At 51.3% G+C, this 23,148-nt stretch overlaps 1 protein-coding gene across 6 annotated transcripts; it reads right to left on the bottom strand.

The window, feature by feature from the left end:
• Nucleotides 1-810: 810 nt before the first annotated feature.
• POU6F1 (POU class 6 homeobox 1) lies at nt 811-22,908 on the bottom strand. 6 transcript variants are annotated; one of them, XM_037030890.1, is made up of 12 exons: nt 22,630-22,649; nt 20,217-20,322; nt 15,749-15,842; nt 13,918-14,113; nt 9,648-9,769; nt 8,534-8,759; nt 7,749-8,005; nt 6,954-7,082; nt 6,111-6,314; nt 3,690-3,831; nt 2,990-3,158; nt 811-2,010 (listed from the first exon to the last, which is right to left on the bottom strand). In XM_037030890.1, exons 3-12 carry the CDS (start codon nt 15,794-15,796, stop codon nt 1,665-1,667), a joined length of 1,839 nt encoding a protein of 612 aa, XP_036886785.1. In that variant the 5' UTR covers nt 15,797-15,842; nt 20,217-20,322; nt 22,630-22,649; the 3' UTR covers nt 811-1,664. The 6 variants fall into 6 exon arrangements, with proteins under 6 accessions (XP_036886785.1, XP_036886784.1, XP_036886786.1 ...); XM_037030889.1 differs by lacking the exon at nt 22,630-22,649 and adding an exon at nt 22,277-22,556; XM_037030891.1 differs by lacking the exon at nt 22,630-22,649 and adding an exon at nt 20,561-22,255.
• Nucleotides 22,909-23,148: the final 240 nt, after the last annotated feature.

Raw genomic sequence — 23,148 nt, 5'->3', positions numbered from 1 at the left:
CGGCTGTCTTCCCACTGGCAGGGCTACCGAGAGGGTGGCCATGCTGGCACTGTGGGGCTGGGAGGGACCAGTTGTAGTAGGCAGGGAAGGAAAAAGCATGCCAGAGAAAGCTGGGCTAGGAGGTGGCTGTGGTGACCTCCAGAGCTGGTAACAGGCCCTCACCTGACAGTCACCTCCTCGGGGTATATCATGTGAGGGGCAGCACAAGCCAGCTGCTAGAGACTTGGCCCTGTCAGGACAGGAGTTATGAAAGGGGTGGGTGGCGGCTGACCCCCGTAACGCGTGGCCTTGGACGGACGGTCTACACGGCAAGGCTGGGCTCATCTAAGCAAACCTCTCAGTGCTCACTGACTTCCTGGAGTCGCATGCAGAGTTCCAGGGGTTGCCCAGCCACACTGGGAAACTCGTGCTGGGATGAGCTGCCACCGATCCCCAAAGAGCCATGGTTACCCGCTCTGGAGGCAAAAGCCGTCCTGCTCCAGGGGTCTTCTTGGTTCAGTGGAGCAGTGGGAGGATTGCTTACACAAACGCAGGGCCTAAAACTCTGGACAAAATAAGATTTCTCCTCCAGTATCCAAGGCTTAAAGTGACAGAGAAAGTTATAGTTAAATCACCGTCCACAGAAGGTGGAAGTCACCCTCCTGGGCCGCCATCTCCTCTTCCTGGGCTGCATGTCAGCCCTTCTCCCAGGCCTTGCTGCACAGCTTATTGTTGAATCTGCCCCTTCTGAGAAGGCCCCAACCTGGGGCTGGGAAACAATGTGAGGACAGGAGAAAGAGCCATCACATCTTCCCTTGTTTTTCCCCAAAGTGCCTGTTTACTGGGGCCGCGGGTTTTCCAGGCTGCAAGTTCTCTCTGGGAGGAGATGGTCATGGACAGAGACTGGATTAAAGTCTGGAAGAATGGCCTTGTTTACTAAGTTCCTGACCTACCACAGACCCAGGTCAACTGCAGGACAGCTGGAGTTCTCTGTTGCTTCCTTCCAGCGTGGATTACAAAAGAGAAGGTTCTGCGTTAGTGCAATTTTCCTCCATAGGAACCAGGGAGAGGTGGGAGAGGAGGCGCTGTGTTCTGGCCCCAGGGCTGGGGAGCCTTCTGACCTTGAAGTCCAGGCAGACACCAAGTCTGACCTTCTGAGCAGCACATCACACTTTACAGAATTGTGTCTCCTAGGGCCTTTTGGGGGACAGAGTGCCTGCAGGCAAAGGGGGGTGAGTCTGTGGTTCTACAGACACAAACCTGCCACACCTGCCACACTTATACAGAGGAGGAGAGAAGAGAGGGTGGAAAGAGAATGCCATTGAAAACAAGAGCTAATGACCAGTCCTTAGGGGCTGCTACAGCCCTGCCCCAAAGACGATGCAGAATTTACTCTTCAAAAACCACGTTACCAAAGTGCTTCTTTAAGTGACACAAGTCCCTCCCTTGGCATGACCAGCTGGAGCCTGGCCCTCTCGGCGGGCTCCTCTGCCTCCCCACGGTGTGCAATATGTGGGGGACGGGAGGGAGGCCGCTGACACACATGCACACGGTGGCGTCTCAAGACCCAGGACAAGCACAGCCATGTGTAGCAGCAGAATGACAGGTGCTGTCAGGGCCGTGGCTGCAGCCGGGCGCCAAGGGACAAGTACAAAGTGCTGGAACACAGGGCTGGGGGCTGGGCCCTAAGGGATCTGAAAGACATTCAGCTTGCTGGTGTTCTTGAGTGTCTGGCGCCGATTGCAGAACCAGACCCGCACAACCTCCCGGTCATAGTTGAGCTCCTTGGCAATCTCGGTTATCTCCTGGCCCGTGGGCAGTGGGTTCTTCTCGAAGTAGGCATTGAGAGCCACTATGGCCTGGGGGGTGAAGGAGGTGCGGCGTTTGCGTTTCTTGGAGGGCTCCCCTCCCACAAACTCCATCAGGTTCTGCTGGCCTTCCTGGTTCCGGAGCTCGGCTTCATTCAGCCACTTCTCCAGCACTGGCTTCAGCTTCTGGGCACTCTTGGGTGTGATGTCCAGCTTCTCGAACCTGCAGGTGACCCAAGCCCAGGAAGGGACAGTGAGAGTGTCTTACCCCCACACTGTGTGGGAGCACTCCCCTTGAGGCATTGCTCCTCACCAAACCCCCCAACCACCCCCCCGCCCCCAGCTCAGGCAAACCCAGACTTCTCAGACTGCCCTGGGTCCCAGGTCATAGCAGAAGGACAGTCCCCATGGCCTGGGTCCAGCAGTGCAGTGACAACAGTGCACCGCTACATGAACAACCATTCTAGAACTTTCACCCAGGGGGGCCTCTCCGGTGTTACCTTGCAAGAGCCCCAGAGATGGACAATGGATGCCATCAGTGCCGTCCCCCTCTAATTACCCTCTCCTAGCATCGTCGCTAAGTTAGACTGCTCTTCCCTGAGGAGCCCGGATGTGACTGCAGACATCCCACCGAGGTGTTGAATCTGAGAGGCGCAGTAGTCTGTCTGCGGAACTGGAAGGCCCGTGAGACCCTCAGGCCGCCCCTGAGCCACGCCCTCACTTGTGTCTGAAACCCTCTGCTCCCCTCCTGTGGCACGGGCGCCAGACCCAGTTTGTGCACTGCACAGAGAAAGCCAACCACATCGCCTTCCAGTCACGCCTTACAAGAGCGGGAGACAGAAGCATGGTAGGCGTGGCGGTGGGGTAGAGTTGAGAGCCAAGTCAGCACTGAAGTTCCCACCTTTGTGACTAGTTTTGTGAGCTGTACTCCTTTCTCTCTAGGATTCCTGAATGGATTGGTGTCTTGGCATCCCAGAAAAAAACCGTGTGTTGGGAAATGCTCGGATTGGAGGATAAACATCAGAGGCCCCTCAGAAGGACCTGATCAGTCTTTGGCTCCCCCAAGTATTCACATCTGTGCTTAAACCAGCCTTCCATGTTTCGAAGAAGGCAGGAGCAAGGCAGAAGAACGAGGTCAGACACCCAGGTAGATATCTGTGAACACCTAGCAATCCCTGACCTTGACCAGGAGCCTGACTCACCGGCAGATGGCTGACTGGCTGTAGGCTGGGCCTTCTGTTGCAGTCAGAGCCTGCCCCACCTGGGTCTGTGTGAGGCCCAGGGACAGCCGCCGGATCTTAAAGTTCTTGGCAAACTCCCGGATCTCTTCCAAGTTGATCCCATCCTCATCCAGGCTTGGTGTATGGGGCTCTAGGCCAGAGGAAGGGACCAGGGGTGAGTTCAGAGCGAAGATAATCATCACTGCTTATCTAGCCTATTGGCCTGCCCTGATGCAGAGGGGTAAGGACATTTGGCAAAGTACCCATGCACCCCTAAGATCTTCATTAACCTTGTCCCCAAGACAAACAAGACTGAAGGAAAAGGGGCCTGGACCAACGTGTCTGGAGGCAGGGGTCTATTTTCAAGTTCTTCCAACTTTAACTGCTGACCCTCCCCATTCTCCGCAGTCCTGGACCCCAAGAACACCCGCTGGCCAGCCACATCCCTCTGATACTGGGTTAGGGACCATGGGAGAGACAGTCAACGGCTACTGAGAGAAACAGCCTCTACTCTCGTCATGCCTAGAATCCAGCTTGACAGAAACACAGTCCCTGGCATCACACGTCTGCCCTTCCCCTTTAGACTCCAGTAAATTTACATGGAGAGCAGCATCTAAAGAGGTCGGTGTGTCCAAATAAATGCCTCTCCCCTTCTCCAAAACCTCCTCCTGGAGCCACTTACTGGACACCAGCTGGCTGACAGTGGGGGTCTCCGAGCAGGTAATTGGGATGGGAGCAGAGGCAGATGGCTTGGCCACTGGGGCTGGGCTGGCGATGACCACAGCAGGCGAGGGCACAGCTGGCGTTGGCTGGATGGGCTGCACCTGTGAGAAGAGAGCCACAAGCCCGTACTGCCCACCTGCCCACCTCAGGGGGTCGGAGTCCCTGCATGGATCAGAGACAGGGGCAAAAAGAGGCATGATGTCCACACTCCCACCTGTGCCTCATCAAAACGCAAGACTAGAAGCTACTCCTTATCACCCACCCAATGACAATGACCTCCGAAATAAGCACACAGCAACCTGTCCCACCAACCTGGAGCCTCATGGCCACCCATGGCACAGGCAGGTCCGGGGCTCAAAAGGTTCAATACACTTGGTCAAAGCCCCAACACGTATCCACCCTTGAGATAACTGCTCTTGAATCTCTGTCCTCAGAAGAAAAATCTAACCTGATTTCAGAGCCTCCCAAGTCCAAACATCCACTAACAGGGAACCAGCAAATGATGCCTGGAACCTCCCTACAAGGAGACACAGGGCAGACACACACATTCAAAAGAGCCATGTATGTCTCTCTGCTGGCGGGAGTGAGCTCAGGGTCATAGCGCTAAGTGGAAACAAAAAGGCAAGTGAAAACCAGGTTTTATGGATTAATTCTTTTAAAAAATACATGTGAATCTCCAGGAAAAAAATAGAGGTGGAATTAGAAGGGATTTTTACATTTTTTAAAGACTTTATTTATCTTTAGAAGGGAAGGGAAGGAGAGAGGGAGAGAAGTATCAGTGTATGGTTGCCTCTCTTGCATCCCCTGCTGGGAACTGGCCTGCAACCCAGGCATGTGCCCTGACTGGGAATCGAACCGCGATCCTTTGGTTCGCAGGCCTGTGCTCAATCCACTAAGCTACACCCAGCCAGGGCATACTTTTCTACACTATATATAATCTTGGAATTTTTATAAAAATCATGTATTATTTATAATTGCAAGAAACTGTAACTATATGAAATTAGTATTTTTAGTATTGTGTTTTTAAAAAGCTTCTGGAAAAGTTCAGATTTTTCTAGGATGGGTGCTGTTCTCTGGATTCTACCTCTCGGTAGCTCTCAAGTCCAGTCCTTCCTGCTTCTCAAGTTCAGGCCCTGCTTCTCAGGCCTTAGGCTCAGGTCAAGTCCCTGTCTCTTGCTAGAACTGTTGAAGCTGCCCGCCTCCTAACAGGTGACAAGGACTCAAGTTTGCCACAGCTCAGTTCTTGGCTCCGCCTGCTGACAGGAAATTGTTTAGTGCACACTTAATCAGCCATTTCCTGTTAAAAACCCTTCTGTGCACTCTCATTAGCTAGCTCTTAACAGCGACCACAATAGAAAACACTATTTTTCAAGTTCTTCCTGTGTATTAGAGTGTTAATGGCCTCTGTCTGTGCAGTAGGTCCTTCATACTCATAACCTTCTGCAATTGGTCCTCTTGTAACTTCCATTATCCAGATGAAGCGAAGGGGTTATTCACAAAGCTGGGAAGCAGCAACCACATTTGAGAACCATGGGCCTCAACACCTGAGGACGTGTTATAAAGGGGAATTCCTGAGTCCCACCTGAGACCTACTGAGTAAGAAAGTCTGGGATGGGGCCTGGGAGCCTGCATTCTGTGAACCGCTCCAGGTGGTTCTGACACACGCTCAGGTTTGAGAACCCCTGCACCCGACACTGCTTGCAATTTCCTACTTGCAAAAGGGGTAAAAGACTCTCTCATCCAACTCATCCCTTAAGATTAGTTCAATGCCCCTTTTCTGTGAAGCTTTGTAATGAACTTCACAGTCTGGTGAGAGCGCCCTTCTCTGGGTTTCCTTACAACGCCCCCCTCATAGTCTTTGTCAGGCTGCCTTGCACTTGTCTCCAACGTTGAGCTACCTAAGGCTACAAAGGGTGTCTTATTCATCCCTATATCTTCAGTACCTGAGGTACAGCAGGCATTCAAAAACTGCTCTTAGAATGAACAAATAAATGAATAAGCAAAGCCACAGCACAGAGTGGAGGGGTGCAGGAGGAAGAGGGAGGAAAGAACTACTCTCCCAGGGCTCTTGCAGCAGCTTGCTCACCCTGGAGCTGGCGAAGGCCCAGCTTACTTGGACCGCCTCCTCCCAGGCCTTCTCAGAATGGCACTAGCCTCTGAGGGCACGCAGACAAGCTGTTGGCGTGTGGGCAGGGGTTGGGGGGGTGTGCAGTTTCCCTGGGCAGAGTATGTGTGAATCATGTGAGCCTTTTTTCCTGGACTCTCCCGAACTTTGGGGAGGTGCCCCACTTTCCCAGGGGCTTCAGAGAATAACCTTGTCCTGCCTACAGTCATGCTAGATAGCACTGCCAGCCCCCAGCCCCAACCCCGGTCCCTGTACCTCACTCTTAGCAGGGGACTCAGGCGTGCTTGGCTTCCGGACAGCCACAGGCGGAGGCAGGGGGCTGCTGGCCAAGGTTGCAATCACCTGGCCCTGGGCATTCAACAGCAGCTGGGGGGTCACAGCCTGGACCTGCAGGCTTTGGGCGGGTGCTGGGGCTGCCACGCTGGCCGAGTTCACTACCCACGGGAGTGTTCCAATAACCTGGGAGGAAATAAGGCAGGGATTCTCAGTGCGAGGGCAGTATCTAGCTCCACCCTGCACTCAAATCCCCACACTGGCTGGGGAAGGGACTAAGACAAATCACTTAAACCCTATGGGCCTCAGTTTCCTCCGAGGCCTAGTGCAGGGCTCAGCCTGGGGGCTGCCTCCTTTATCCTGTCTGTAGAACTGTGACAGAGCAGGAACGAGTCTGCGCGTGGGGGCAGACAGACCCGGATGGGAGCCCAGCTCTGCCACAGTTCAGCTGTGTGGCTTCATTTCTCTGAACCTCAGCCTTCTTCCCCACAAAATGTCAATAAAACTCTCTACCTAGTACATCTACACCCAACCGAAGTGAGATGATGTATGAGAAACCACCTAGCACACACAGCACAGACCCTGGCCACAAAGTAGGTGCTCCATAAATGAAGTAGATATTCTCTTCAACTAGAGTGGGCACCTCTAGGGCAAGGTAGTGGCTCTGCCCATGCCTGGTCTCAGCATCAGCAGAGAGCTGACACACAGAAGATGGGAACAGTACTCTGACACCGTCTGAGATTCTGTGACCCTCAGCCCGAGTCCTGGCCCTCTGGCCAGCTTCTCCACAGCCCCCATCCCTCAGCCCTGGCTTTGACCACTTGCCTGTCCCTGAGCACTGGTGAGGATCTGACTGCTGATCCCTGGCATGCTGGGAATGGCGTTGGCAATGACCGGAGTTGTAGTGAGGGAGCCCAGGATCTGGGTCTGTCCCCCAAGGGACGCAGCACTGATCTGTGGGTGGAGGAAGAGCCTTGCTCAGAGGCCGAGGGGATAGAAAGAGCCCAAGGCAGAGAGAAGACGGCTCAAGGCACTGGGGTGGGGAAGTAGGGATGTGGGGCAGATATGTAGGAACATAGGCTACAGGCCCATGTCCTCCACCTGAATAGCATTTAGGGCTAGGGATGGCAGGGGTCGGCCAGGAAGACTGGGGTCAAAGCCATGGAAGAAGGACTCTGGCTAATCTTTCAGGCCAGGCCTGGGAGGGTAAAAGGGCCAGACTGGAGTGGTTGACGTGATTCTAGTTACATCTAACAGCTCCACTGCCAAACTAGGAGCCATGGTAGACGACACCAACAGTGGGCTGTGAGCCTCCAGCTCCACCTTAGTGACAGCTCACATGTTTGCAGTCCCCAGACATCATCCCACCCTCCAAGGCTGGTCCAGTGGTTCAGGCTCTGGAGAATTTGCCCAGAGGCAGAGGTTGTCTGCTCTCGCCGGGATGGACGGGCTGGCAGGTGCAAGGAGAAGGCTTCAGAGGGAGCCCATCTCTGCTGGTGTGTTGGAAAAGAGCCACGCTCAGGGGACTGGTACTCCACCTCCTTCCTCCCCTGTCTGTTCTACCCTTGGCCCAAGATTCAGTCCATCCCTGGTCAGCCCTGGGTGAGGGCAGCAGCTTACAATTCCTGGGCTGAATGCAAAGCCTGCAGGCTGGAGGGTGATCTGTTGGGGTGTGTCCACTGGCTTGGGGGTGGGGGCAGCGGTGGCGGCAGCAGTGGGCTGTGGTAGAATGGCAGGCGTGGTCTGCAGCAGCGGTGGCGGGGTCTGGAACAGTGCCTGGGGCTGAGCTGGTGGCCGGGGCTGGGCAGGCGAGGAGGCCTGTACCGGTGGGGCAGCTTGCACAGGTGCCGGGAGAGCGGTGTTCAGCACAGCAGCTGCTACGGAGCAAGGCAGAGACAGAGGTGCTCAAATGCCCAGCCGCAGCCCAGGGCCGCTCCAATCCCAAGGGATCCGGCACAAGAACAAGAGGGGGTTGGGGCGGTGGGGCAAGGGGACAGGCAGCTGTGACACCCTTGATCCTTGCGGGGGGCAGCACAGGCCAACATCTCTCATCCCCCCTCCCTTGGGCCTGGAGGTGTGTAGGTTCAAAACCAGAAGTTGTGTCTTCTTGCAGTCCTTCTCAGGAGGCTGGTCATGGGGTGAGTTCTGGTGTGGGGGGGAGGGGCAGTCTTAGACAGTTGGCTGAGGTAAGACAGGCCTGCTGGGCCAGCACGGTGTCGAGGCCTAGAGTCCCAAGGTGCTGCAGCAGCTCTATGGCTGGGTGCCTGGGGCACCGGATCCAGACTCCAGAGCTGTCGTCCTGAGTGGGCTGTGGGTTCTGAGTCCAACATGGCAAGTGCACGCGCACAGATGGTGGTGGTGAGTGGTAGGGGGCCAGGTGCAGTCCTGGGGAGAGTTGCCGTTACCTTGGAGACTGGCTAAAGGTGGCTTGAAAATTCCCGCCGTAGGAGAAGCGGCGGTCAGTCCTGGGAGGGCAGCCACGGTTGCTGTAGGAATTGTCCACACGGCCAGCCCCTGCTGACCAGCCACTTGACCTGCAATACTGATGGGGATAAGAAGAGGTTGAGTAACTGCCCCTGCTGGAACCATAACTCCTGTCAGAACTGTGGCTAAGTTTTCCTGAGTCAAGACCTGCAAAAGCAAACAAGATTTCAAAAAGAAAAGAAAAAATAAAAAAAAATCAACATTGACAGCGCAAACACTGGGTCTCTCAGACCCAGCCGAGCACAAACAAAGCATTCTGAGGGCAGTGGGGGAAAGGCCGAGTGAGGGCGGGGACAAGCCCTGGCCCTAGCCAGAGGCTCGGTCGAGGGGGGTGCCTGGCCAGACTATCTGCCTTTAGAGAAGCCGCCAAATCGAGGACAAGACCGGGCCCTGCTCACAGGACAGCCGAGGGTGCGCAGGCTTCTTCCACTACAGAGTGCTGCCTCCCAGGCTTCCCTGGGCCCTCACCCACAGGACCAATGTTTTATGGCCAGAAAGCCGGGGCCAGGGGCTAATGGAACCAAATGGCCAAGGGCCCACACAGAGGCTTCCAAGAAGCTCTGATGGAGGCTACCCCTGATGAATGCTTGGAAACCTGTCCGCATGGTGAAAGGTCATGGGGCGCTCAGCACTCCGGGAGGATCCTGGAGACAGCTCACTGTGCTGTGGGGCTGCCCTGGGCTCTACATGAGGACTGTGAGCAACGCATTCACTCTTCCAGGCACCCACTGGAGGAAGTGACAAGGGTACTCACTCATTCCGTCATTAGATAGACGGATGGCCTGTGGCATGAAGGAGTTAATGTAACTCTACAACCCTTGCTGGACCCAAGGAGATCACCTGGCAAACGCAGACCTACTTTTCCCAGTGGGCCTCATCTGGGGCAGGGGAAAGGCCAGGGGCGCCCAACGGGGGACTCCCTCACTCCCTCCCTCAAGCCACAGCCCCTTCCTTATCCTGCCTCATGAAGTTGCCAGATCCCATGCCTTGCTTCTGCCCACTGCCCTCTGTCCAGGTCCCAGGGGTGGCTCTTACCTGGGGGGCAGCTTGTACAGCCAGTGGTGTCAGGGTCTGCGATGCCTGAGGCTGGCTTGGGGCTTGGCTGAAGGTGGCGACAGCGGGGACAGGGCTTGAAGGGATCGCTGGGAGTGACTTCACTTCATGTGGCATTGAGAGAAAGGACAAAGAGTGAGCCTGGTGTGAACAGAGGGGTCAACTAGAATGCCTTGTCTGCAGCTTGAAGCGGCAACTCTCAGCCTCACATTGTACTTTTGCACGACCCAAGACCTATCACTGGCTCCCCCAGCCCAGAAGGCAGCCTCCCAAATGCTACTGGCAGTGATATCAGGAGACTCGAGAGCCTTGTGCCAGACCTAGAACGTGGGTCCTCTCCTTCCCACACTCAGATGAAGAAAAGGGAGGCCTAGGCACGGCTGGGCATCAGTCTCTCATTTCCTGGCTCTACAGAGCACTGCGGTCTATCATATAATCAGTAGAGGGGCCTGAAGGGAACATGTCTGGGGGCGGGGGAGGGCTAGACAGAATCAGTGGGAGCATCTTCCCTCGGCTCATCCGGCAACTGGACAATTGCTCAGCCCATCTCCAGGCTCCTTTTTGGATGCTGGTGCTGGCTTGGGGAAAGGGCAAGGCCTCCGCAGGGTGCAGCCCTTAAAATGACAGCCCCTGAAAATCAGACATGCGTTTGCCACACTCGGGATCACAGTGGCTCTCTGGGCCAGGTAGCTTTTCTCTGCGGGACCCTGAGGGCTGAGTCTGGATGAGCCGCTTCAACGAGCTTCTAAAGGAACTTCCCATGAACCAGAGCTTTTCATCCAGTTTATAGCTTCCTCTTGCTGCCCTGATTTGTCACGTATTGGGGATCTCCACTGGGAAGCCTCTTCAAAGCCACACAATGAGGGAAAGGGTTATTATTTTATATGTAGTGAGATGTTAAAAGGAGTCTAGGTATTGGGTGATGGGTATTAGACCAGATCAGTGGCCTCTTAGTACTGGCTGGGCATAAATTTCCAGGCCCTAATGAGTCAGAATGTCTGGGAGTGGAGGCCAGTCACCTCTCCTCTCTCTTTCTCCTTTTTTTAATTTTTAAAAAATTTTTCAATTAGAGCTGACATCCCATATTATCTTAGTTTCAAGTGTACATCATAGTGATTAGGCATTTACGTAACTCACAAAGTACCCCTCTGACATCACACGTAGTTACCACAACATTGACTCTACTCCCTCTGCTGCGCTTCACTTCCCCACAGCTGTCTTTATAACCAGTGATTGGGACGCCTCAGTCTCTTTTCTTTCAAGCTCCCTTGAGACACAGCACTCGGCCACAGGGGGAACGGTGAATGAGATCACCTTCCAGCCCTGTGTTCCCAGCCCATATTTTACTCCAGAAAGGCGCCACACTAACTCAGGACTATGCTGCTCATAGTACATTATTTAAAAAATTCAGATTGCTTAAGGAATTAAAGAGACAAGCAAACGGCAACAAAAGCCTTATAAAATACTAAGAGAAAACAAAATGTCAGATGTCTCTCCCCCGTGGAGAGGAGATACTTTCCTAATTACTACTAAAAAAAAATCAAAGAAGATAAGGATAATCTGAACCTAGAAAAATTTAAAAAAAACATTTTGCATGACAAATAATAATGAGTCATAAAAAGGACAGTGAAAAACAGGAATATGATAAACATGAATGATAAAAGCTTACAAGCCAAAGGAATGAACTATTCGTTTTATTAGAATGCATTTCCAGCCCTGGCCACGTGGCTCAGTTGGTGGGGCACCGTTCTGCAGGGTGAGGGGTCGCCAGTTGATTCCTGGTCCCGGCACACACCTGGGGGGCGAGTTCAGTCCCCAGCAGTACATGTACCAGAGGCAACCAACCAATGTTTCTTTTTCAAATTGATGTTTCTCTACTTTTCTTTCTCCCTCCCTTCTCCTCTCTCTAGAAATGAAGTCTTTAAAAAATAAATATATTTCCAAAGTAAGACCAAGGGATCCACGAGTTTGCCTACACTTAGAGCTTTTGTCACTTCCTGCTGGACGGCTTTTCAGAAAGACTGATGCACAGAAGCATCGGCAACACGCCTGCTCGTCCACCGTGTCCCCCTTTTCCCCGTTTATCACTGTTGACTTTTCCAGCTTAACCGGCATGCGGTAGCTCATAGCCAAATTACTTTTCCTCTCATTGATAGCAAGATTTTGTGCTTTTTCATGTGATGACTTCTTCCTACATAATTAATTTCTCTTCAGAAGGAATTTGAGTGGATTATACCTTAAAGGAAAAGATTTGTCAAAGGACCGACACGAAGACATTCAAAGCAGCACTGGTTATGACAATAAAAAACCAGGCAGTACAATGGCCAAAACCAGAACAGGTTTGTGAATCTATGTCAAAAAGGAAAAGGGCATCTGAAACAGCACAGTGGCCAAACACACTCACACTCTGTGTGTCTGCACTCGGTGGCCACAACGATAAAAACATGTATGTGTGACAAGGACTAGAAGGTAATTTAGAGTGCCAGAAATCACTAGATATTTTTTCATCCTGAAAAAGATTTCTATTACTTAGCTCTGTTTTGTTTTAAGAGGAAATGCTTCTTAACATTGCATATCTAGAAAGGTCCCATTAAGCCCATAATTTAAGCTGGCAGCTTCTTAGGAAGTTCCATCAAAATACCTCCCTCGCCTGTGTGACGATAATTAAAACTCCTTTACAGAGAAAAATTTTGTGAAAACACCAGCCTCTGGAAGAAGATGCATGCTACCGTAAATACTCATGCTAAGGTGTAAATAATTGACTTAGGATCTATTTTCAAGAGCAGGTTTGGAGAAGGAGCAGCATTAAGACACCAGAAGAAATGAGATATTGAATATCCTTAGAAGGGTAAAGAGGGAAGTTAAGACACCGTGGATGAAACTGGAAAACCTCTCAAATTTTCTGAAAAAGGGCTTCATCCCCACAATGAAAGGAATGAAAGGTGGTTAAGAGAAAGAATCCTTGTCTTTCCTGCCTGCTCTGCAGGGCACTGGCCCCTGGGAACTCAGGTAATGCCCCATTCTGGCCTCAACATGGAAGCAGTGCATTTCCAGGCAAGGGGGAAAGGGCCATATTACTAGGAGGGTGGAAATAAGCCAAGTTACGGGGGCCCCAGGTGAGTTTGCAACTAATTGGCAGGTAGAGCAATGGATGTGAGGTCTAGCAGTTTCCTGGTTGAAAAGTTGCTGTTTCAGCCCTGACTGGTGTAGCTCAGCGGATTGAGCACGGGCCTGAGAAGCAAAGGGTCGCTGGTTCGATTCCTGGTTGGGGCACATGTCTGGGTGGCAGGCCAGGTCCTCAGTGGGGGATGTACAACAGGCAACTACACATTGATGTTTCTCTCCCACTCTTTCTCCTTCCCTTCTCCTCTCTCTATAAATAAATAAATAAAATATTTTTTTTTAAAAGTTGCTGTTTCCCTGAAGCCTGTCTATTTTCATTTGTTATCTTCTTGGCTCCCCCTCTTAGCCCACCCCCACCAGCCCAGATCTCCAATCCAGGGAAAGGAAGATAAGCAGAAGGCAAGGGGTGATGAATCCTGAAGTTCTGGTGGAACTGGCAAGGGAGGACCTAGGCTTCTTGCAAAAGGAGATGTCTATTCTTCAAGGTATTAATGAGAAAAGTCCCTCACTGAAATGGCCAGAAAGCAGTGCCTGGTACCAGCCCCAGGCTCTAGAATAGCCCTCCTGCAGGTCATTAGGGAAGACAGTGTGGGTGGATCAGCCACATCCATTCCCTTGTAGGAGAATCAAGCTCACGCCCTCAACTCATCCTTGGAGGACAGCAGAAGTAAGCCCACCAGGCTTGACTCACACCAGCCCAGCTGGCATTCTGCAAGGTCCTACCTAACCTACATCCTTAGTCCCAGGTAGGTAAGATGCCCTCCCATCCCCAGCTTCTGGGACCTCCCAGCTTCCCCATAGCAGGTACTAAGTAGGAAGGGCTGGCAGGATCCTGAAGGTCTAGTCCTCTCCAAGGGTCTGGTTTAGACCTAGGAGCCCTCTCTGAGATGTGTTTAATCCTCTTTGCTGACCCATCCCAGTTTAGGTCTGGAAGTGACTGAAACCAGACCTAAAGTTCTAGGGACAAGGAGTGCAGGGCAGCCCTAGCAGCTGGCCAGAAGTACAGGCCATGGCCAAAGGCTGTCCAGTGGGGAGGAAGACAACAAGACCCTAAAGCCACCTAGGTGCCAGGGAACCACAGGAAGGGACCCAAGTGGAACACAGCCAGATGGGGGCAATGGCCTCGTACCAGTTGCCTCTGTAGAGGAGTCTGGGTTGTCTGGCCCAGCTTCACCAGCAGGTTCGCTGGCTTCAGTAGGCCCTCCGCTCTGGCAGCCCTCCATGGCCACAGCTTCCAGTCCTTTGCCCTCCTCTTCAGCAGGGATCGGGGCATCCACACCAACTTCCAGCACACGGATGGTCTCATGGCCTGACATCACGATGACCTGCAAAGAGAGGACGGGACACTGCTGGAGGACAGGCGGATATAGACCCCCGCTTGGGGACTGGAGCTCTGGGTATGGTTGGGGTTAGAAAGGAATGGAGACCTGAGGATGCAGACTTCCTGTCTCAAGGACTGTGTATTCTGTGACAGTTCCAAAGCCGCTGAAAGCGGCAGGCTGCGAGAAAGTAGGCCCCGGGGTGCGGGGGAAGGGCCTGACACTAGCTAGAAAAAGTCCCATGAAGCCAAACCATTTGGGGATATTTCCATTTGCTCTCTTTCTTGGACTCAGTTCAGGGAGTGGTAAAAGGTCTATCCTGCAGCCTTGCAAGGGTGTCGGCTGCTAGGATATTGGTGTGTGCCTACAAGGGCCCCTACCACAGTATCCAAAGCTTACGCTGGGCTGAGGAGTGAATCCTGCCTCACAATCCTCGATACCTTACAGACATTCCCTCAAAGGTAAAGCAGTGGAAAATGAATGCTCCACAATGCTGAGCAAATGTTTCAGCTCGTGATTCCTTTATTTCCAAACTCTGGGGTAAAGGCCAAGATTTCCCTACAAGCTAACTGAAGACATAGCCTCTCGCCCCACACCCCTGGGCTGGAGCCTGGACCCGTGGGCCTGGGGCAAAAGTTGCACCATCTGCTGTGGGCCAGCTCTGACCTTGAAGGAAGCCTCCATGCCCCGGCCACGTGCTAGGCCACTAGGCCTCCTTAGAACACGGCCTTCTTCTCCTGCTCAAACAACCAGCACTCACTCTTTACCTCTGGCATTGAAATGCTTCCAGTCAGGCCATTCGAACATCAGGGACACTTTGTACATTGAAAGCTCTGTGTCCGGCCTCCCTGAATTTGCCCTGTGCCTGAAGCCACCCCCACAACACTCTCCTTAAGCCTGAAAACTGGATTCAGCCAGAGATTCTGCTGGAAAAAGTGACAATGTGAGCCATCAGGGGAGCTGGAGTTAAACAAACCCCCAGAAGCAATTGCCTTTCTGACTCAAACTTGACCCATGAGGGACTTCACTCCCATTCCTTTTTTTAAAGATTTTATTTATTTATTTTTAGAGAGGAGAAGGGAGGAAAAAAGAGAGGGAGAGAAACATCAATGTGTGGTTGCCTCTCGCACACCCCCTACTGGGGACCTGGTCCACAACCCAGGCATGTGCCCTGACTGGGAATTGAACTGGTGATCCTTTGGTTAGCAGGCACTCAATCCACGAAGCCACACCAGCCAGGGCCCATTACATTCTAAGAGCTGTTAATCTTTTTTCTTCTTTTAAAAATTATATAAGTAATAAATGGTCAATGAAGAAAAATTAGAAAATATGTATAAACAAGAAGAAAAATCAGGAGCAAATTACCCAATGTTCAAACTTAACATTATAGATGTTAAGTTTACATCCCCATGTAAACTTACAGATGTTTGTATATTTCAATTCTACTTTTTAAAATCACAGCTTAAATCCCCAAACGTAGCCCCTGAGAAATCCTACCTGGCAAGTACACCTGGGCAGGTGAAGTGACCATGAACTTTGGTAAGAAACAGACAGTGAGAGGCTCTATGGGGTCTTCCTACTTTCTGACACCCCTTGGTTCATCACCCTCACTGGCCCACCTCTTCCTGCCCCAGAAGGTACCTGCTCATTGACAGTCAGAGATGACTCTGGGCCAGCTCCTGGATCCATGGTCACGTGTCAGGGTGGGGTGGGGTCAGCCCACACCTAGCACATCCTGTGGAGTGAAATGGGATGGGAAAAGCACAGGCTGATATGACACAGTATTACAATTTTCATATTATCTCAAAAAGTCAGAAGTAGAATGGTAGGAAAAGAGAGAAGCTAAGTTCTCTCAAGAATTTGTAGACAGAAAGGATTCTAAGGCCTTTAAAACTAATGTTTTGCTTCCTACAGCAACCCAGGAGAACCTACACTCAGAAGAACCAGGGTGACAAGAGGACAGAGAGGCATGGGCATCCGTCCCTGAGAGTCCTGTGCCTCCTCCCCGACCCCCGCCCCCCCCACCATCTACTGGCAGAGAAAATACTCAGCAGAGCCCAAGGAAACTCCGACCCAGACACTCAGAAGCTCAGACATGAATAAGGAGCGCTCTGGGGGAGTGCTTCTCGGGGGAGGAGTCTGAGTAGACTTCCTGGAAGAGATGGTAAAGATGGCATTAAATTAAAAGACTCAAAGCTGAATGTCTCCGGTCATCACCTGGAGCACTCGTTAAAATACATAGAGCCCCAGATTTGTCCTGAATCAACATTCCCGGAGCGTCTGATTCAGCAGGTGGGTCCCACAGAGTCAGCGCTCAGGCGGTTCTGTGGTGGTGGCCTAAGGCCCACGCTGGCCTTTCACCCTGGGGGCAGAACACCACGCTGCTGGCACAGCAGCCTGTCACGTGCAGTGAGGAGTGAGAGAAGCTGTGTGAGAACAGGCGGTCTGGCTGGAGGCACAAACCAAAGCCATAAGAAATAAAAGGAATAAAGGGACAAGTAGGTTTGGACACATGTAAAAAAGTAGACAATTAACTTTTATTTTGAGTGCCTACCGTGCTAAGCATTTTTTGTAACTAATTCAAGTATGACTCATGCCAGCTAGGGGCCAGGGGCATTCTTATCACCATAGAGATGAGGAAACTAGGCAGAGAAGTGATCTGGATTCCTCAACTCTCCCTACCTCCTCAATCCTGCATTGTTTTACTTTTTCATGTGTGTTTTCACTGAATAGGATAAAACCCATACACTCAAGTGTGAAAAAAATTAAGTATCATTTTGACCCATTCACACTGAACAGCTATTGTTGTGTTGGCTGTTGTCATTGTTTTATTTGACAGTCTCAGGGAAAAGAAGTCAGTGCCCCTGACTAAATAGATGTTGCCTGTTTTAAAAATTCTTGCAGCACACCGGTTGAAAATCGCTGGCTTAGAGAAAGCTATCCTGATGACTGTCAGTTTGGGGCTTGGTTCTGTAAACCAAGTTCTAAAATGAAAATTTAGTATGTTGAATAAGTATGACAAATAAAACACCATTTAAAGAAATATTAAAAAGTGTAAATAATGATAAAAATAATTTGGACAATTCTGGTGAAAGCTGGGGGTTGGGGAGCCAGAGCCTACCCAGAGCCTCCTATTTTGCCTTCTTTCCCCAGTGAGTTGAGTGTGAAAAACACCTGAGGCAAACCTGGCAAGGTACCTTGCTTGGCTAACAGCTGGCTCCCTTATCCCTGGCTTTCCTGTGGTAACATCTAAAAATGCACGTAACCTCAGGGGGGAATGAACAGAGGGCGCTGAGGCATTCGCCAAAACCTAAAAATCCAGAGGCCCAGGACCATCCAGGTCTTTCAGCAGAAGGGACAGAGATGAGTTAGGGGACCTGGTTCTAGCCACCATTCTCCTTTAGGAACTGCTTTAGGCTAAGAGCAACATTCCAAGACACCCGGAGGAACACTGGGAAATCTCAAACAAATCAGAACCCCCTAAAATAGCCCAAGATCATATAGGAAAAATCTGAAATGCCTTGATTCAACAAACATTTCAGGGGCTACTATATGCTGAGTGTTGGGAATACGATCGGGGAAAAACACATTCCCCAGCTTTGTCAAGAAGTCTGTAGCCTCGCACAAGAGTCAAGGAAATAAAAACATAAGGACAATACAGTGCATTAAGGGTCACGGTAGACGCATAGAGTGGTAGAGGATGCCCAGAAACGATGCCCAGAAACGATGCCCAATGAAGTTTTGTGTGGTCCTTTCCCCTCTGTTCTAAAATGGCATGTGTTTCAGACATGAAATTTTACATACGAAGAAGCTTATGCCATGTAGAGGAAAATGGCACTTACATGGGATTCAGACTTTTAACTCAGACTCATTTCTGTGGTTTTACTCCCTTACCATTTCACGTGGCTGAGGTTTTCAAGGCGTAAAACACCTTCTCAATATACAGTCATTTTATGAGGTGGAGTGTACTCTGCAAGAAGTTAGTCGACTCCAAGGAATGGCTGCTTGAGCTGGAATTAGTTTTACTGATATCCAGTTGGTAGAAAGTCACATTTTTTTTTTAGGGGAAATTACATTTCACCTTTTTTACAGAATTCTCACAGGCGAGTTTGCTTGCAGACATCAGCATCTTCAGCTCTACACCACTTTCATGTTTAAATTGTGCACCCACTCACCTTCTGCAGAGTTGCCACTCAAACAGGCCACGAGCACAGGAAGTAGGAGATAGGTACAGACCAGCAGCTGGGGCAAAACGGGGCAGACAATCCACTCTTCCCCTCTGCCCCAGAGTGACAACCACCAAATCTAAATCTTGCTTGGACCTTACCTGGAAACTTTAGATTCATATATCCAGTGGCCTACAGGTTGCTTACATCATCTCATACTCAACAAATTGAAGATAAAACTCCTGATTTCCACCCCAGATCTGCCCCACCTGCATGCAGCTTTCCCCATCCCAGCAAATGAAAGCTTTATCCTTCCAGATGCTCAGGTCAGCAACTTTGCCATCATCCTTGCCTTCTCACTTATCCCACGTTTTCTCCTTTAGCAAATCTTGTTGCCTCTCCCTTCCAATATGCCCAGAATCCCCCTCTTCCTATCACTATTACCCTGGCCCATGCAGTTTTAGTACCTAGTGTGAAGGAACACCACATGCCCTTCATAGACAAGTATTACTTGCCCTGTTCTTTTTTCCTTTTAAAGATCTTATTTATTTAATTTTACACAGAGGGCAAGGGAGAGGAAGAGAGGGACAGAAACATCAATGTGTGGTTCTCTCTTGCGCACCCCCTACTGGGGACCTGGTCCACAACCCAGGCATGTGCCCTGACTGGGAATTGAATTGGCAACCCTTTGGTTCTCAGGCCGGTGCTCAATCTGCTGAGCCACCCCAGTCAGGGCTATCTGCCCTGTTCTTAAATGGTCAGACTCCAGGCAGTCCGCCACCTCTTTCTAGCTGTCATTGCCTGATGGACTTTCTGTATGTCCTCCCACCCTTTGCCATTTCTGGCCCCAGGACACAGATTTCCCTTCCCACCCGGTGAAGAAGAATAATTACTGCCAGTTTATGGGGACCCAGGCCCTTTACACATAGTATCGCAAGTGAGGACCCTCTAGAGACAGCTTTCTTTCATGATCTCAGCTTTGATATTTACTAGCTGTGGGACTGGGAGCAAGCGACTTAATGCCTCAGTTTTTTCATCTGTAACAATGAGAGTGATAGCCCCTACCAATAAATTAATGCATGTAAAAAACTGAGATCAATGCCTAGCACTTAATAAGTGCTCAGAAAATGGTAGGTATTATAACATTTACATACATTATCTCATTTCAATTGAGTGAAGCAGTTAAGAACCTGAGTTCATCTCTCAGTTTCACCATTTTGTAGCTGGGAAACCTGGAGCAAAGGCCTCACCTCTCCATGCCTCCCCTGCCATATCTGAAATGTGGATGGTGCCGTAGTGAGCTGCATAGGGCTCAATAAATGTGAACTATTATTATTCAGCTCTGACACTGGCCCCACAAGACCACAGAGCAAACACAGACTGAAGGTGACCAACAGTGTGACTGTCCACAACTGGGCAGCTACCTCTCTGTTTTCTCAGGGATCAGTAATAAGAGAGCTTGCCTTAGAATTATCATTTAGAGCACTAAGGACAATGAGCTATTATTACCCCCATTGTCACAGATGAGAAGGTTGAGGATCAAAGAGAGGTAAGGGTATAGGCTTCAAATCCCAGCTTGGCCATGAAACAGCTGTGTGATCTCGGGCAGCTGATTGAATCTCTGTGGAGTGTAATTTCCTTATTTTTAAATGGCAATTAAACCGGCAAGCCTGATGGGGTTGTCCTAATGGTACAAGATCATGTAACTAAAATGCTTAGCATGGTGCTCTTATTATGATCCCCATTTTTATCTGCAGGGAAATGGAGACAGAGAAAGGCCAGGTGACTTTCCCAAGGGCACAGGAGAGGCAGTGGCCAATGCAAACTTCGACAGGTGTTCACCTGCCCCAGACCCCTACCCTCCTCACATCACACCATGCCTCCTCTCAGAAAGTGGAACGAAGGCCGATAGGGGCTATTCTGGCACCCAAACATTGGGGCACCTGGAAAAAGGTGGCTAGCAGACCTCCCCCGCCTCAGACTCTGGAGCCCTGGGCAGACAGGGTGGCTTGCCAAGCTGGTGGTAGGCTGGCTAGGCACACGCAGGGGCTGGAAGGGAAAGGGAAAGGGAAGGAGTGAACAACTTTCTTTCCCCTCCTCCAGCACACCATTTGTAATCTTAGACATACACAGTCAAACAGTAACGACTAGGTTTGTAAGGACAAAGTCAGGGTTAGTTTATCCCCCTGCCCCCTTTCCCCCGTGCCCGTACTTGATTCATCCCAGGCAAGGTGAAGGGAGGGGGCAAATAAAACGTGAAAAATAAAAAGTAGGTGTGTTCCCTCACCAGGCTGTAAGTCCCAAGAAGGTGTGTTTACTTATCCTCGTAGCCCAGTGCCTAGTGTAACACCTGGCACACACCAGGGAGCTGGTGAATATAATACAGTGTAGGAATCAGATCATATCGCTTAGCCTCCTCCTATTTCCTACGCTCCTTCTCAAACATATGTCCTATTTCATATTGTTTGCCCCTCTTTCCAGTTCTAGGGCTACCTAAAATGATTTCAAATTAGCACTGAGTTCTGGAGAACCCTGGTCTCACTTACCCCATCCTATCGTGCCTGTCCTGCTCCTCATTCCCAAGCCCTCCTTTCCCTGGCCAGTTTCTCCCAGGGTATCACTCCATCCTTGGCCTCACTGTCCCTGATTTTGACACAGAAAGAGCTTGGTGTTTAAAGACAGAAGACCAAAGCTGAGTACTGCTTCTGCCCCAAGTAACGCCCTCTAAGCCTCAGTTTCTTTATCTGTAAAATGGGGCTAAATTACACCACCCATCTCATGGACACTTGTGAGGATTAAACTGATGACATTCATGGGAGGCACTTAGAACAGGGCTTGGCACACAGCAAACATTATGTAATTGTTACTGCTGCTGCCATTATTCGTAACTGAAATAAATATGCATAAAATATTTTTAATTATAAAGTGCCATAAAAATGTAAAAGATTATTATTATGACTTTATAGTGAGTAAATCTTGGGGAGTGGCAAATTATCTAATCTTGTATTCCTTAATTATGCAGAAAACCCTTAGAGAAGCAATTCTTTCTGTCTTTTTAATTGCCAGGTAATACCTCCAAGAGAAGAAATAGCCCATCTCACACACACACATCACATCACATGATATTATCTTGTCTGTTTCCATGTTTATGACCTGCCTGTCCCCCGAACTGAAATGAAAACTCAATGACAGAGGAAGTTCTATCTGTATTGTCTAGAATGTGGCACACAGTAGGCATTTCTGTGGGACCAGTGAACAAATGAATGAAGTTCTACTGCAGACAGCAAAGTGCCAGGTCACAGAACCATCACAGGGAGCACCAGGACTTCAATCCAATGGAACCCTCCACGGAATCACTCCTCAGAAGGCACTGCTTGTCCACCAGGGTTGGCTGCCTTAGACGACCAAGATCAGGGTAGGAGGGGTAGTTGTCCATGAACAACTGAAGACCAGCCCTCTACTTTTGGAACAAGGATGCAGAAAGAGATGTGGCTAAAATCTCTGCAAAGAACGTCTTTCATTTGCCCAGGAAGGCTTTCTGACTGCATTTGATTTCCCCTGCCCAGCAGCTGAGGCTATTTTGCGCAGGTTTTAAGCTTCTAATCATATTTGAATGAGGGATCCCAACGCTCAAGTGAAGGTTAATAGGCTCCTTGGACCTCCCCTGGCCTTGCCAGGTGAGAGTGCCCAGGGAGCATATATAGGGCCCATTATTATGACGGTTTATTAATAATAATATTGTTATTAAATATTTATGAAGTACTCATGCTCCGCTCGATGGTGACCCTCCAACCTTTCCAGCAACGCCAGGTCCCTAACCCTGAGTCCCCCCAACCCTCCCGGTGTATTGTGATCAGACAGAATTGTGACAGGTCGCCTTGGCCGCCTCAGCTGACCTTAACCGCAGGGAACCCAGGCGTCAGGGTTCTCCCGCGGGGCAAGAATCCGCTCCTGGTCGCCACGGGGTCTGTGTGCAGAACGTGCTCTATGGTGCGCACCCTACCTGGGCTCCAGGAGCAGAAACGGGGAGGGGCCAGGTGCCAGCTTCCTACGGGGTCAACCTGGCGGCCGCCCCCGCCCCTCCCGGGGTCTCCGCCAGTGCGCGGACAGGCTTGGGCGCGGCCCGGGGCTCTCCGGCCCCAAGCCTGCGACCGCGCGCTGCCCCACTCCCAGAGCTCCCGGCCGCCCGGCCCAGCAACCTGGAGCCCCGGCCCCGCGGCATTTTTTTCTCTTTATCATAAATATATAAATTATGCTAATTACGAGCATTGCATATTAACCAAACCCGAAACCTCCCCTGCCCGGCCCCCTCCCCCTCCGTGCAAACCCCTCCCCGCCCCGGACCCCGCTACTTACCGGAGCCCGAGCCCGAGCCCGAGCCGCCTTCGCCCCGGGTGCCTGGTGGCTACCGATTAGAGATTCATCTCACAGCCCGGGCCGGGAGGCCGGGGCCCGGGGCGGCCGCCGCCTGTAGACAAAGAAGCCAGTGCGGCTTGGCTCAGCTCGGCTCGGCCCGGGAACCGGTCGGGACCCGCCGCCGCCCCCGGGCCCCCAGCCCGGGATGGACGGAGCCGGAGGGGACTCCGCGGGCTGCGCTGGGCGGGGGCGGGACGGCGGGGACGAGGGCCGGGGAAGCTGGGGTGGGGGGGTGGTCAGGTATATATATTTTCCTTCTTTTTCCCCTTCCACGGCCCCCCCTTTTTCCCTCCCCCCCTTTTTCCCTCCTTCTGCTACTTGGATTTTTTTAGCTGCTGCGTCATGAGCATAATTTATGCAAAGAGCTTTGCCGCATGCTGCACCGCGCGCGCCAGCCGCCGGGGGCGGGCGGGGAAGGGAGGGATCGCGGAGCCAGAAACCGGCGGTGGGGGCGGGGAA

Source organism: Sturnira hondurensis, unplaced genomic scaffold (assembly GCF_014824575.4).
Source record: "Sturnira hondurensis isolate 20B ecotype Veracruz unplaced genomic scaffold, ASM1482457v3 Scaffold0020903, whole genome shotgun sequence".
In the NCBI taxonomy this organism is placed as follows: domain Eukaryota; kingdom Metazoa; phylum Chordata; class Mammalia; order Chiroptera; family Phyllostomidae; genus Sturnira; species Sturnira hondurensis.
This window is presented reverse-complemented; position numbering and strand designations above follow the sequence as displayed.

Excerpts from the sequence above, each read along its gene's own strand:
- POU6F1 (XM_037030887.1), bottom strand. The coding sequence starts at position 15,796 with ATGGATCCAGGAGCTGGCCCAGAGTCATCTCTGACTGTCAATGAGCAG. Across the intron at positions 14,114-15,748 it reads CTCTGACTGTCAATGAGCAG|GTCATCGTGATGTCAGGCCA; the intron begins GTACCTTCTGGG and ends CTCTCTTTGCAG. Across the intron at positions 7,083-7,748 it reads TTGCATTCAGCCCAGGAATT|ATCAGTGCTGCGTCCCTTGG; the intron begins GTAAGCTGCTGC and ends CTCCACCCACAG.